General features: G+C 39.7%; 1 protein-coding gene and 1 long non-coding RNA gene across 2 annotated transcripts in view; one reads left to right on the top strand and one right to left on the bottom strand.

Annotated features, from left to right (window-relative positions):
* PLCXD3 (phosphatidylinositol specific phospholipase C X domain containing 3) overlaps nt 1-7,570 on the bottom strand; it is an 82,144-nt gene extending 74,574 nt beyond the window's left edge. Inside the window, exon 1 of the mRNA XM_064641574.1 lies at nt 7,426-7,570. Within this exon, the coding sequence (XP_064497644.1) occupies nt 7,426-7,528 (103 nt within the window). The 5' untranslated portion in view covers nt 7,529-7,570. The remainder of the gene's footprint in view (nt 1-7,425) is intronic.
* Nucleotides 6,292-11,791, top strand: LOC135406962 (uncharacterized). The gene is made up of 3 exons (XR_010426602.1): nt 6,292-7,020; nt 8,657-8,742; nt 10,301-11,791. It is a non-coding gene; the product is annotated as an uncharacterized LOC135406962 (long non-coding RNA).
* The last annotated feature ends 2,030 nt before the right edge of the window (nt 11,792-13,821 follow it).

Below are 13,821 nucleotides of genomic sequence, written 5' to 3'. Positions count from 1 at the left end.
AGTTCCCCTCCTGAGAGAAAGGCCAGCCTCACATCAGCGGTCTTGAGATTACCCAGCCCAGCCTACAAAGAAGAAAACATGGCAGAGACTTCTAATAGCCTTCATAAGACCATTCAGCAGTGTCAGTTAATGAAAATGCATCAAACTTTTCCATTTCTCTTCTACCCTTCAATGGCAGGCATCTGAATGAAACATCAGAAGACAATTCCAGTCACACGCTGTTTCAGAAGATGTACAAACACACCATTTGGTTTTGGTGTGAACACCCAGACTAGTTTGAAGCATGTATTTTTGAAGCATGTATTTTGATGGTTAAAGTTCTAATAACAGGATCTGGGAAAACCAACAAGCTAATAAACTTTGAGGCTCTAAGACATCAGTTTGATTGCATAACTCATCTATTCTACCTTTTTCTACTCTTAGTTAAATCCCAGTTTATCAACCTTTCGTAATTATAAAACAAAGTTGCGTGGCTGTCAAAGTATAAACACATGCCAAAGGTTTTACAGGTTTAAAAAAAAAGTCTTCTATTAAAATACAAATACGTTGTGGATGACAGCATGACAAGAAGGTAAAGCATAAAGTATAATCTTCAACTCACTGGGTTTTGTTTTGTTATAAAAAAAAGGCTACAGAATTTACTTAAAGCCTACATTAGTTCAGTGCCCTTTATCCTGGATTTTTTAAATCACAAGCAAAATTTATAATCCAGTAAACTTCATAGATAGGTTTTCCCCTTCATAGCAGCAGCACATGTCATATATCTCCAATCATCTGAAACATCCGAAGTGACATGCACAGAGGGGAGCAAATCCTGCAACCACAACAAAGCAAATCCATTTTTTCTTCCCATCCTTTCTCTTTTTCTAGCTATTCTGCAATAGTTTATTTCACAGTTGAAACACTAAGTATTTAAGCATGAGATATGTGAGCTAACCAGATTAAAGAGATTAAATGAAGCAAAGATTAACTTTATTTAATGTGAAGAGGGATGGTTTAAAAGCTGGTTAAAAAAGCATCTGAAAACAGCTTTAGCAATTTGTTTAAAAATTAGACCACAGTGAAAATGGTTCAATGGTTTTAAAATAGAAATCTATACTTTCTAACAAGAAATAATATATTTTAGCCTTTCTGTACAGTTACTGACCGATACTATACAGCTGTTCAAAACAATGGAAAAAATCAAACCAAGGTTTGCTACAGTAGGTCAAATAAAACATTCAGCTTTGTAAAAGTTTAGATTAAAACCCAAACCACCAGATTTTGAACCATCTTTCTTTCAAATTATATAGTTTGCAGTGTCCCATAGGCTATACTGTAGGGATTGCACAAGGAGATCTGTTCACAAAAGCACCCATAATTTGTACCTACTTTGAAGAAAAGACAAGATGAGCATGAAAGCTATTGCCCCTAGAACTGGCTGCTCTTTGAAGAGCAGAACTGTTAAACACATATCTGTCTACTATATTTGAATACTATTTGTAAGTTATACATCATTAATTTCTAAATAAGTTGCTAAAATTTTAATTATTATCTCTATGCAGAGCAGTAGAAGAGATTGCATAGCCCTCCTAGGGGTCTTAAAGTTACAATCTTCATAACTTTGTCTACTTTGCACCTGCATTTTTAACTACTTGCACTGTTGAGTGCGTCTGAGGATCTTCAAATCCTAGTATATTTTGTATGAAAGACACAGTTCAAGTTGCACTACAGTAAGAACTGCAGAAAGTTACCAAACATAAAACACATCCCACCAAACATGAAGTCAAAAGCTGTCAGAAGGAAAGGGCAGTCTGGATTTACAGAACAGCCAAGAAATTTTCAGACAAGAGATAAAACAGCAGTTCAGTGAATTAAAAAGACAGAAATAATTCCAGATGGCAACAAAGCTGTTCCCTCTGTTGCACCTGCCATGGTGGCAGGATGCGAGGCAGGTCAGAGAAGGCCGTTCTGCTGGAACTGAGCCGCAGGAGACAGAGTGGACAGGGACTGCTGGATTAATAAACAGCTCCTGTGGGGAAACCAAGCAAAGGCAGCTTCGAATTACCTCTGGTAGCAGATGGGCAAGTAAGCGAAGGGCTTGAACTGTTTGATTTTGTGGCAGTGTGAGGAACCAAACAGCTTCATTTTGTGTGTGCTAGAAACATGTTGCAGCAGGAGAAATTAACAGCGAATGCTGCAGGAAACTGTATCACACAGAAATATTTCTGAAAGGGTTGGAAATGACACACTGGTGTGTGCAGGGCCAGTGAGAGGCCATTTTGGGAGAAAAGTGTTTGATGTAAAAAGAAGAACTTGAACAAGGAGGAAAAGAGAGATCCTAAAAGAAGTTACGAAGGTCAGATATAAGGATCTTTGCTCATTTTCTGATCAGAAAATAAAGCATGAAGTACTTATTTCTGATAGAAGAACACCAAAAAACTAGTGCAGCGCGCACTGGAAAAAGAAACAGCTTTTCCAGATACTTATATGCATGTCAAAAGCTTAGGGGTGACTTGCATGATGGGCTTATTTATAAATTTACCTGCATCATCAGTCCACAGTTCTAGACAGAGCTCATTTTGTACAGAATCAGACCCTGGCACACAAAGCAGAGGTACTCTGTTGATCGCAGTGGACACACAAGGGTGAAACAGGTCCCAAGTGCTTCTCAAAGACAAGCACTCTTCATTTTTAATCCAAATCCAAATCATCGGATGTTCAAGCTCAAAATTAAATAGCTTCCTAATAACATTTAAACAGTGAAAATGTTGTGTGCCTACGTAACCAACAAAGAAGAACTTCTAGCCTTTTTATAGATGAAAGAACTTCCCCATGGGGCTGAGAAGTGTCTGACCAAGAACCAAAGTAATCACTTGAAAATTTGCAAGCTATTACAAGTATTCAAAACAGAGCTGTTACGTTAACTCGGCAGTGCTGTCATTCACAAAAATGGCTAAAATATTCCAGCTACACTAACACATATGCTTTTCTCAAGCCTCCCCATACCATCTTCCATCTTCCATCTTCTAATACACCTTTGACACTGACATACATGCTTTCTTTTCGTAAATAACTCCCTATGAGGTCTTGTTTTCTTTTCAAAGCATGACAGTGGAAAATACAAAATTCAAGTCACAGAGCTTCCTTCTAAAGATGGCTAATGGTAAAAAATTCCACCTCGTAACAGTTTCTTATTTAAGAGGAGCCAAGTTAGCTCTGCTGTGTCTAGCAGTTGCTTTCCAGCTGATGTGCAGAGAACTTTATATGTCAAAATACAAATAAACAAAAAAAAATTTAATCTGAAAACAAGAGATGCCAATCAGATCCTGTGCATTCCTTTTAAGGAACTACATTAGCACATTGGCACACATAGCAGCCAAGCTGGTGTCACTGTGAAAATAAATGGCATTGAGAATTGTGTTGCTTATAGTGCATCCTTCAGCAATAAGAGAACATGCTGAGGTCAGAAGTTTCATCTGCTCAAAGAAAGCAGGGACTTCTCCTAGGAAACAAAAGCCTGAAGAACAACTGTCGAAGTTATGCATTCAAGGGATATTCTGGGTGTTAAATTAATTCAGAAGACTTTACCTACACTATATGAAGGACAGACATGTCTCTACCACAGACTGCTCATACGACACATCTTAGGCTAGCACAAATTTTGGTGGAGGGACTAGTTACCTGAGGAGGTAAATAGTCTTTTCCATGACAAATTATTATCATGGACTTCTCAGAGGCTTGGAATATTAGCACCAGTGAAAAAGGCAATATGTATCACACAGATTATTTGTACAAAACCTCAGACTGATATAAAATTAGATACATATTTACAGACTGTCAATAAGAAAGTTTATCGATCAGTAAGTGGATCAGTTCATGAGGAAATGCTGCCTACTCACGTCTATTTACTGCACTGCACATAACTCATATGCTCAATCCAGATAAGAAGAGCATATTGACAAAGCAGAGCAAAAAGGCTCTCCATACCTCACCTTTCAGCCTCAATCTGGGGGCACAAAGATTTAAGTTCTATAAGCGTGCCTTACCTACAAAAACCTGTTTCTTATCCTGATCAAAGAGGCACAGGCACTGAAAAAGCTACATTCTGCCAACTACTGAATGACATCCTCTCCCCAAACACCAAAATCCTCCATCTTTTTCTTAGCCAAAGTGTTGCAAGTTTAGCCAGGTAGATTCTTTACCACAAGAGGCAGTTTACAAACACTAGAAGACCTTGGCCTAAAGTCCCAGGAATATACCCTTTCAATATTCTAATTGTCATAGCAATAGAAGATTAAGCATGTGTGGCATTTTCTGGAAACTTAGGGACTATTTTATTTCCAAATAATGTATACTATTATTTCCTACTAGTAGTATCACTTGAGGAAAATCTGCCACTTGCAGTGTAGGAGAACACAGACACAGGCAGCACAATGAAAGCAGAAAACCTCATGCTATAATGCATCATCCTCATACTTGGAAGAAACTCAAACAGAAAAGTTTCTGATGGACAAGGCTGGGACACATTATATTACAGACCTCGGCCTCATCTACAGGGTTCTTGGAGTTAGGAAAACAAAAGTACCTGGCTTGAACTCTGAAGAAAGAAATTAGTAAAAGAACTCACTGAAATAATACCAGAATCCAGCACTGACTATGAAAGCATAATTGGTGCTAAATAATATAAATTTATGCCTGCATAAGCCTGACAACTGACCAATAAAAAAGTGTGATCAATGTTTTTAAACATACTATGAACGGAACATTCCTTCAAAATATTGTTTACACACAGTTATGACAGAATACTGTGGGTTTTGTGCCTCTCTTTACAACAGTTAAAATAATACAAGCATGTCTGTACAAAGACAACACAATATATCATCTCAGTTCCAAGGACTCCTGCTAAACAATGAAAAATGTAGTGGCGATTTCTAATAAAACAACGTTTCTCCCTTGATACAGTGGAACACCCTCTGTACTGGAAAATTCATTCTAACATTTTCAAGCTAATTGTTTTCTTCAGCATTTGCACTGGACCGACTTTTGGACTCTGGCTCCATAACTGAATTTCCTCCAGCTGAATTAAGGTCATACTGTGCAAGGGAAGTTTAAATCCTGCTGGGGGAAAAAAAAAAGGCAATGTAAATAAAATGCTATTCACATGATATGGCAGTACTTGTATGAATACCTTAGTACTTACACGTTATTTTCCAAAACAGTTAAAAATTCATGAGTTAAAACTATGACAATTTGACATATAAGAGTTTGCATTTTACACATTCCTTGCATTAACTACTTGGACACTAGTTATATGTCAATAGTTATTATGCACATATATCATTAATGTTCAGCTGTGGACATGTGGGAGAAAACTTTCAAATATTAGGAATGTCTGAAAGGTTATTTCTTCTTAAAGGATGAAATCAATCCCATGTTAGCCTTTGTACTTAATATTGTACATTTCCACACTGTATATTAAATATAATAATAAATCTTAATGTTAGAAGGTAATATTTAAACTGCATTGATACCTATAGTCTGTGTGCCAGGCCCCCCAGTTGACAAATTCATAAGAAACATATTGCCACCCTCCCCATACGACTCTATTTGCCAAAGCTGGCATTTAAAAACAGAGACGGGCATATAAGAGGTTTATGTCAATTTACACTAACAGAAGGACAAATTCAAAGGTCTTAACACTATGCCACTCAAGTCATATAAGTTTTGCTGCTAATTTCACAAAAAGCAACCCTGTATTCATGGCCGTTACGTGAACAAAATCCTTCTCCCAATGTAAGGGATCAGTCTCTGCACTTAACAGCCTACAGAACTTGCCCGCTGCTTAATGCTGTATTGGGATTAACTGGCCGCTGCAGGTTTGTTTTGTTTAGTTTGTTTTAATTTAAACATGTTAACAAGGTATTATTGTATTATTATTGCCAAGCTCTGAGAAACGTCCACTCTCAAAAACTGCGGTCAGTTTTCACAATGAGGCTGTGAGAATGTAACAGAGAGATCTTGGTGAGATAGATGCACCAATAACCATGCCCCATAATGCTTCCTTCGGTCAAGGAAGCCACTTAATGGTGATGCACATCAAAGGCAATTTTTTGTATCTAGAAGCAAGGAAGTTTGATCACGATGCCCTCAAACCAGGAAATGTCTCCAAAATATTTAACCTGAGAAGCCACCATGAATCAGAAACAGACTCATTTCTTATCATAGCCAGTATTCAGTAAGAGCATTCTGCAGTTTGCGGGTTAATGAAAAGTTATTAACCAAAAGATTTTTACAGCTCCAACAGAGGTTGATGTATCAGTTGAGGACGCCGGATTCCCATGCCTAAGAGGGACATAATTTTATACAGGATATATTCGGTCAACAACAAAAAAACAATGTAGCAAGTAAAGTGCTAGACACAGCTTGTCTAAACTATAAGAAACTACGACATATACTTTTAGAAGGGCACACCTGTGTTTAAATGAAACTACAGAAAACATCTTCTAGCAAATAGTAGCTGCAAATACATTGCCTTAATGTCTTTAACATCAAAAAAAATCCTGTAACATGAGCGGCTAATACACAAAAACTTGCAAGAAGTGAACATTTCTCATGAGAAGCTTAAAAGGTATTAAAGCTTCTGCATCTCTCTAACGTCATTCCCGTTAGACACCTCAGAGAGGACGAGCTGCTGGTAAAGAGGTCTAGCAAAACGAGGTGCTCCCTCAAACCTGAGATCATCTGAATCAATTACTGGCTTGCATTCTAAGATGCATTTTGCCTAAGTCTACAGCTATAGTTAACCAAAAAAAAAAAAAAAAAGCTGAGAGAGCAGGAAAGAAAGAGTTCATAGCCTGAGCACCACCACCTGCCATTTCTCATCTTATTTGAATTTGTGTTGAGATCGAACGTTTCCTGACGGCGACGAGGCACGAAGCCGCGCAGTGCCGCAGCCTGCCTCCCCTCCCGGCAGCCGCAGCCCTGCGCCCGGCCGCGCTCCGACCCACCGAGACGCATAAGTTTACGAGGAAACGGGAGGTATGTGGCATTTCGGAGCTACGCGAGGTCTGCTAATCGGGCTGTTACGCCGGTCTGGCGGTGCAGGAACAGGCTCCCTTCCCACTCGGGCTCCAGGTACAGCTCCCGCCGCCTCCCAGCAGGGCACAGCGCGGCGCCGCCGGAGATGCGTCCCGCGGGAGCCTCTCCCCGCACCTGCCCCGCACGGCAGCGCGGCAAGGGACAGCCACGGAGCACCGCGGTAAGGGACAGCCACGGAGCACCGCGGTAAGGGACAGCCACGGAGCACCGCGGTAAGGGACAGCCACGGAGCCCCACGGCAGCACGGCAGGGGCGCGCCGCCTGCCCAGCGGTGTGCGCGGAGCGCTGAACCGCGCCGAGCGCGTCGCTCTCCCGGCCGTGGGAAGGGCAGCCGGGAGCACCTACCGGGAATGGCCAGGTTGGTGAGCGGGGTGCTGTGGAGGCTGCCGGGCAGCGCTGCCATCCAGTCGGCGAAGAGCAGCTCGTTCTTCCCTTGCGATGAAGCCATGCTGCTGCTGCCGCCGCCGCCGCCGCTCGTTCCAACTCGCGCGGCTCCGGTCCCGGCCCCAGCCCCGCCGAGCCCGGGCCCCGCCCGCCCGGCACCGCCTCCCCCCGCCCCGCCGAGCCCCCGCCGCCTCCCCGCGGCGCGGCCGCAGCGCCCTGCGGGCCGGCACCGCCGGGGCGAGGCGGGCGAACCTGCCCCCGGTACCACGGAGGGAGCGGTGTCACGGCCCAGCCCCGGCGGGTCCGCACCGGGCATCCGCCGGCCCGCAGCGCTCCGGCCCCGTCGCGCCCGCCACGGGCCGGGCGGCGGCAGCAGAGTTCGACCGGGCGTCGGGGCCCGGGATTGCGTTCGGGGCCCCGGCGGTGCCGCCCTGCGTGGCCCTCGAACTCTGCTGCATATCCCTGACCTCGGCCGTGGGTCGGCTGAGTGCCCCGTGGGGGGACCCGGCACCCTGCACAGCCTCGGCTGCCTGTGCTGCGAACGTCTGCTTTTGCAGCAGGTTACTCACATAAAAAAAAAAAAAAAAAAACAAAAAAAAACCAACAGTACACCTAAGAAACAACAGTACACCTTAGTTGAACACTCCTGGGAGATCTAATTTTTTTGGCAATAATTTTTTATTTTCCTTTTGAGGATGATCCAAAGTACTATCTTCTATTCTCATTTCTAACCTGTCTTTGGAGAAGCGTTTTAATGTTGGCATAACAAAGCAGATCTGGCTGCCTCCAGATCCATGAATGAATGAACCTGGCAAAGCTCTGTGAGCCATTTTGAACTGTTACAAGAAGCCTGGTCTTTTTGACTTCAATGTGTCTGAAAACTTCCGTTTTTCATCAGAGGTGTTGACACGTGTGTAGAAGTTCATATGGTAGATTGTGGGAAACCAAACAGGTGTTCAGGCTGTAGGTGTTGGCAGTAGATCTGTCAAAACCAGTACCTGGACAGAACCATGACTGAGACAGGTTCAATTTATCAGTTCACCTTGACGTGAACAATTCCTAGGAGGGTCGGCTCTGGTCCTGTATCCTCTGGTCCTTGTGTTCTCACTTAATGGCTTCTATAACAACTGGCTTTGAAAATAAAATTTCAGGGAACAACTAATAATAATTCACCTTTCTCTTTCTGTCTAAGTTTCCAGAGCAAGTATAATGAGAAACTCTTCCTTCAACCACAAAATAAAGGAACAATTTCTTGGAAAGCGAGTGACTACTTATGAGGTATTTAAATAAAGGAAATTTTGCTGACTCACTTTTTGCAACAGAAATAGCTCTTAAGGTGGGGTTTGCCTGGGAAATGTGATCAGATGGTTGACCTTGGGGGAGATGCTGAATCTGATTTGAGCAATACATGAAAAACGGGAAGGAGAAAACAAACAGCCACCAAGGCCATTAAAGTTTTTGGAGTATTGCATCCTACCTATTAAGATGCTAATCTGCTCCTTCCAAAATCACTGGTATTAGCAAGCATGATAAAAAAAAGACAAACCCACACTTTGGACAGAGGACATAAATCCCACTAATGACTTAAAGGTGGAAGATATTACTTTACATCATCTTCAAAGAACAGGAAGAAATTATAGTTAAAAAAATTAAGATTTCTAAGGAGCATTCCAGTAAGGAGCGATGAATGTTTTTATCAACATGATTGAATCAAATCAGTTTAAGGGGCAAGGTTATGCATGAATTGCACTGTTTACCTGGAAAACTGCTGGTGAATTTTTATCCTATCCAAAACATGTTCTACTTTTTCTGAGAAAAAACTGAAGTATACATCTTTTTGAAAGGTTAAACACGTTGTTATTACTGTTGTTGATCTCTTCTGGTCTCTGAAGCTTTGGGTATAGCTCAGAGCAACATAAAACAAATACCTGCAAACCTATGTAATTTTAAAAAGTATTAATATGTATAATAATGCCTAAAACTACCTCTCAGTAATGCTTTCTACTCTACTGGAGAACTGTTTATATTCCTCTGTGCTGAGTAGAAACTTGTTGGCATTTCCCTCTGCAAGTAATTAGAGCCTTTGTATCTTTTTTTTTTTTTTTTGATGCCCAAAGTAAGATTCTTCATAGTCTGGATTTTCAAATCATGAATCCTCTGCTTTGTGAAAACCAGTCCATTCTAACATGTCTCACACAAATTGTGTTTGAAAAGGTTTGCCTCTGTTTCTAATGCAATGTAACTGCTAAAATAGCAGGCTTAAAATCTATCATTGAGTCTCTATGAACTTGGGGAAACACAGGCTTGAATAGTTTGGAGAGAAACGGGATAGGAAAGGAAGCTTTTATGGCCCAGGAAGTCAGAAACATTTATACAGCAACCTAAGAAACATTGACTTGGAAGCTTTGACTTTAAAGAAAAAAGTAGGTTTTGGAGCCTTTCAGTGGTTTGAGACTTCAGAATTTCTCTGTGTATCTGCTTGGGAAGAGTTTAATTAAAAAAAACCCTAAAATATTCTTTTATCATGATTGAAGGGCTGCATACTGTGGTTTAGCTTGAACCTGTTATTTTACTAATTTTAACTGATTTATGAAAAATGGCAACCTGTAAATCAAAATCAGAGTATCCATACAAACTTTTTTTCTTATTTAAAAAAATTAAAACCCACATTTTTGGTCAAATTACTGAAATCCTTACACATAACAAGTCTGAACTGTGAAAGAAAGTAGATCGCAGGAATCAAATACTTTAAAAGCTTAGGAGGTACCAGGTACAATGAAAATGAAAGGCAGTGCCAAGGTACAGAAAAATACCATCTTTGCTCTTTTATTCACAGCTACGCTGAGCTCACTGAAGATGCCATGAAGTGAAGGAAAATTGAAATTGTGCTGCCTGTTCATCATGTATTGTGTTCTCTCCAGTCTGCAGCTATAACAGTATGGATGAATAGAAGCACCTCTGCTTCCATGGAACAGCAAAACAGAGTAATTTAGCCAGTAGAAATGTCACTTCAGCACTCAAAATTAATTACACTGTTAAAAAAGACTTTCCATTGTTTTTATTCCCCTAAAAAACCCAGCATTTTAATGGTAAACATTCACTGTTACACTTTCTCATTTTAACAGTCAGATACTTTGCCTTTCCATAAGTCCTTGGCATCTATTTTAATCATGTGAATAACAAAGGAGTAGCAGGATCTTTTTCTGTAAATTACATAAAATACATTCAACTCCGAAAGGTAAAAAAAAAATGACAATGTCATTTACAGACTTAATTACTTTCTGTAATTTTCCTTCTATATCTGATTTATTTACTCTAAATCTATTGTTACTGAATTCAAAATGAGGTTTTGAACAGAAGAATTACTGTTATTTAAATATTTTAACTTTTACAGTGGATTCTGCTCCTGAGGTTTGGTTTCTTCCTCCTTCTTACAGCCCATTTCTATTAATAGAAGTTTTTCAGAACAAATCCTGGCTGCCATCCCGTGTTTGCAGCTCCCATGACTTTAAATGACTCCATCAGTAACGCTGGGGGTCTAAAGCAATTCCAGTTGTTTGCAGCTGAGTTCCCAATTATATTCTTGTTACTTGAGAATGCAGTGGATCTGCAATATTCTCAATTTTGTTACTTTTCATGGCTAACAGTTATGAAAAGTAATTTTTATTTATATGACAAGCACATAAAACCTCAAAGACTCAAAGTAAGTAGACTGATTGAATGAGATAATTTTTTAAATGACCATGTGGGTGAATAGAAGCGGTGACAAGTATTTCGTTGTCATTTCATACCTCATCTGGCTACTTTGACAAGCTCACTTTGCATTCATTAAGCAATTTCTGTTTAGCAGTATTCGTCCTGTCAAAACAGCTTACAAAATTTCTCAGTAGTGAGAAAAAAAGCCTTGTAGAAACAGGGAAATAGTATTTTCTCGTTTATGGGAAAGAATAAGTCTGTTTCAGTTTTACAAGCAAAAGAAAATTTAGTTTATTCTGTACTCTGATTTGTTGTTCTCTACTAAGGAAATCTAAGCATCCTTGCTGGTGCCAATAATGAATCTGAGAAGAAACAATATTTGTTCTGAGCAGCTGACAAATGTAAGGATGATGTTAGTGTTATCCCCACTCTCTTGAGATAAATTGCAGAGGTTGTGAACACGATGGGTTAATATAAAGATCCAAGGCATGTTTTTACATGCATACTTTATAAAGAAAGCAGAGACATTACAAAAATATACAAAGAATAAAATAATTAGAGTGTATGACAAGACAGTTTGTTATAGTTAACCAAATTCTGGAAACTTGAAATAAAGAGGATAAAAGACAAATCATTGTATTTTTATCCAGTCCTCAGGTGGAAATCAATTTCACCCTAGCTACTCCTTTCTAAAGAGTACTTTTCAGGTTTCTGGAAAAAGGTTTTGTCTTTTTCTTTTCTAACTTTGTCATGCAGAGTCCTATTGTGTCTCACCTAATATGTTTGCTTAAAGGCACATCAGTGGCTACTTTTTTACCTGGCTGAAACCAAACAAGTTTGGTTATGTTGGCATTACTGCAAAGACTCCCTGAGAGCAGCGATAGCAGAACATGAAAAATCCTATTTTCTTATAGCCAGTGCTGTAAGATCACAGCAAAGTATGCAAATTTGGTACAGGGAGAGAGAGATTGGCTTTTATTTCTAAACCAACCTGACAATGTTTACAAGTTTTCTATAGAAGCTCATGAACATTTTGTCATTAACAAGTTTCTCTGTAACTTGAAGGACCCATGTTCAGCTTGGTTAAGAACTTGCAGAGAAAGCTTGATTCAAGCATTTGAATTTGACCTCATTCTCAAGGTAGAAAACCATTGTTTTTTTAAAAAAAAAGAGCTAAATGAGTTTAGTGGTGGAGTTAGCCCAGACAAAGCAGAAGGAAGCTCTACAAGGATTATGAAGTGCTGATCATAATCCTTGTAGCCTCCCAATGTACTGTTGACACAGTCACAAAAGACTTTATCAATATGAAAGTATCTACCTTTGTTAAAAAAAAAAAAAAGACTTGAAAGCCTCAAACCAACCTTTTCCCAGCAGTATCAAAAAAAATGAGAAGTTTTCTAGGCAGTCAGATATTCCCATGACTCTAGTTTGTCCGAATAGAAAATTTTGACCAGTCTAACTAAAATCTTCTTTAAAAAGTAATAGCAGATAAGACATTTCAGAAGGTTGTATGGGTGCTGAGTTACAACCTTTGGGGTTGTAACTAGCACAGACAAATTAGGAATGTTCAAGGCAGGGTAAAAACTGTTAAAAAAGCTGTTTAAAAAAAATGTTAAAAATGCAAGAGAGAACCAAGCAAAATAAAAAAGCTATTTTCATAGACTATACATTATGTTATCACATTTTTGTAAGAAAAGACAAGGTCATACACACTAAAAAACAGTGAAAGGAGCAGGAATGAAATGGATGAGATAATCAGAAGTGGACAGTGCTTGCAGGATTTTACAGAAGACCACCAGAAACGTATGTGTAAGCCATTTAGGATGCAGTTCAGACCTGCCATGCACTGTATTTAGAAACTGAGGGAGAAAAGGAAAATAATATTAAAGTACTTTTTAATTTGTCACAGTAGGGAAATTAATTGCTATAAAAAAGAAACTCTCAGATTTTACCTGATTTTACTGTTTCTTTACCATCAAGATATTTAGAATGACATTTTGTAATTGATCTTGGCTGCGACTGAGCAGCACATACGCACTATGTAGTTCCCATTTCTTTGCTGTATGATCAGTCAAACATCAGTCAAACCATTCATGTCCTGTTATTTAAAAGAGGCTAAAAGAAATGGGAACTGCATTAAATGAGAAAATAGTGAAAGCAAATGAATGTATAATGACTGCGTAAGCAATGAATATTAGGCAGTAATTAAGTATTTTTATTTCTGTGCCTGTTGGAGAATAGTTCAAAATCAGTGAAAATAATGAAAAAATAGTATCAGTTGGTTAATAGCTAATGCATCTACCATGCTATATATCCTAAGTCACTGGAGATGAAGTCTTTTTTATTTTTAAATAGAAAAGATGATGGATGACACAGAGACTTCCCAACAGGAGCTGCAGAGTGTTAACAGTGGTCAGTTCTACTCTTGGCAACTGGAGTCATGTTTCATGAAAGATGCATGCCTGCATCCTGGATGAGGCTTTCCAAACAAGCTCTTGCTGTTTGCATGGTAATGAAGCATTCCCAAAAGGTGTTGAAAATAGTCAGCAGGACTAATGAGATTTTAGCACAAGGCTCAAATCAGTATGCCAGCCACATTTCACAGGCTGCAGTCAGTGCCAGCTGCAGGGATGAGAGGTCATGTTCCTTTTCAATTACACC

The sequence above is a fragment of the Pseudopipra pipra genome, chromosome Z (assembly GCF_036250125.1).
Source record: "Pseudopipra pipra isolate bDixPip1 chromosome Z, bDixPip1.hap1, whole genome shotgun sequence".
Classification (NCBI taxonomy): domain Eukaryota; kingdom Metazoa; phylum Chordata; class Aves; order Passeriformes; family Pipridae; genus Pseudopipra; species Pseudopipra pipra.
The sequence above is the reverse complement of the archived record's forward strand: the minus strand, read 5'-3'. Positions and strand labels throughout refer to the sequence as shown.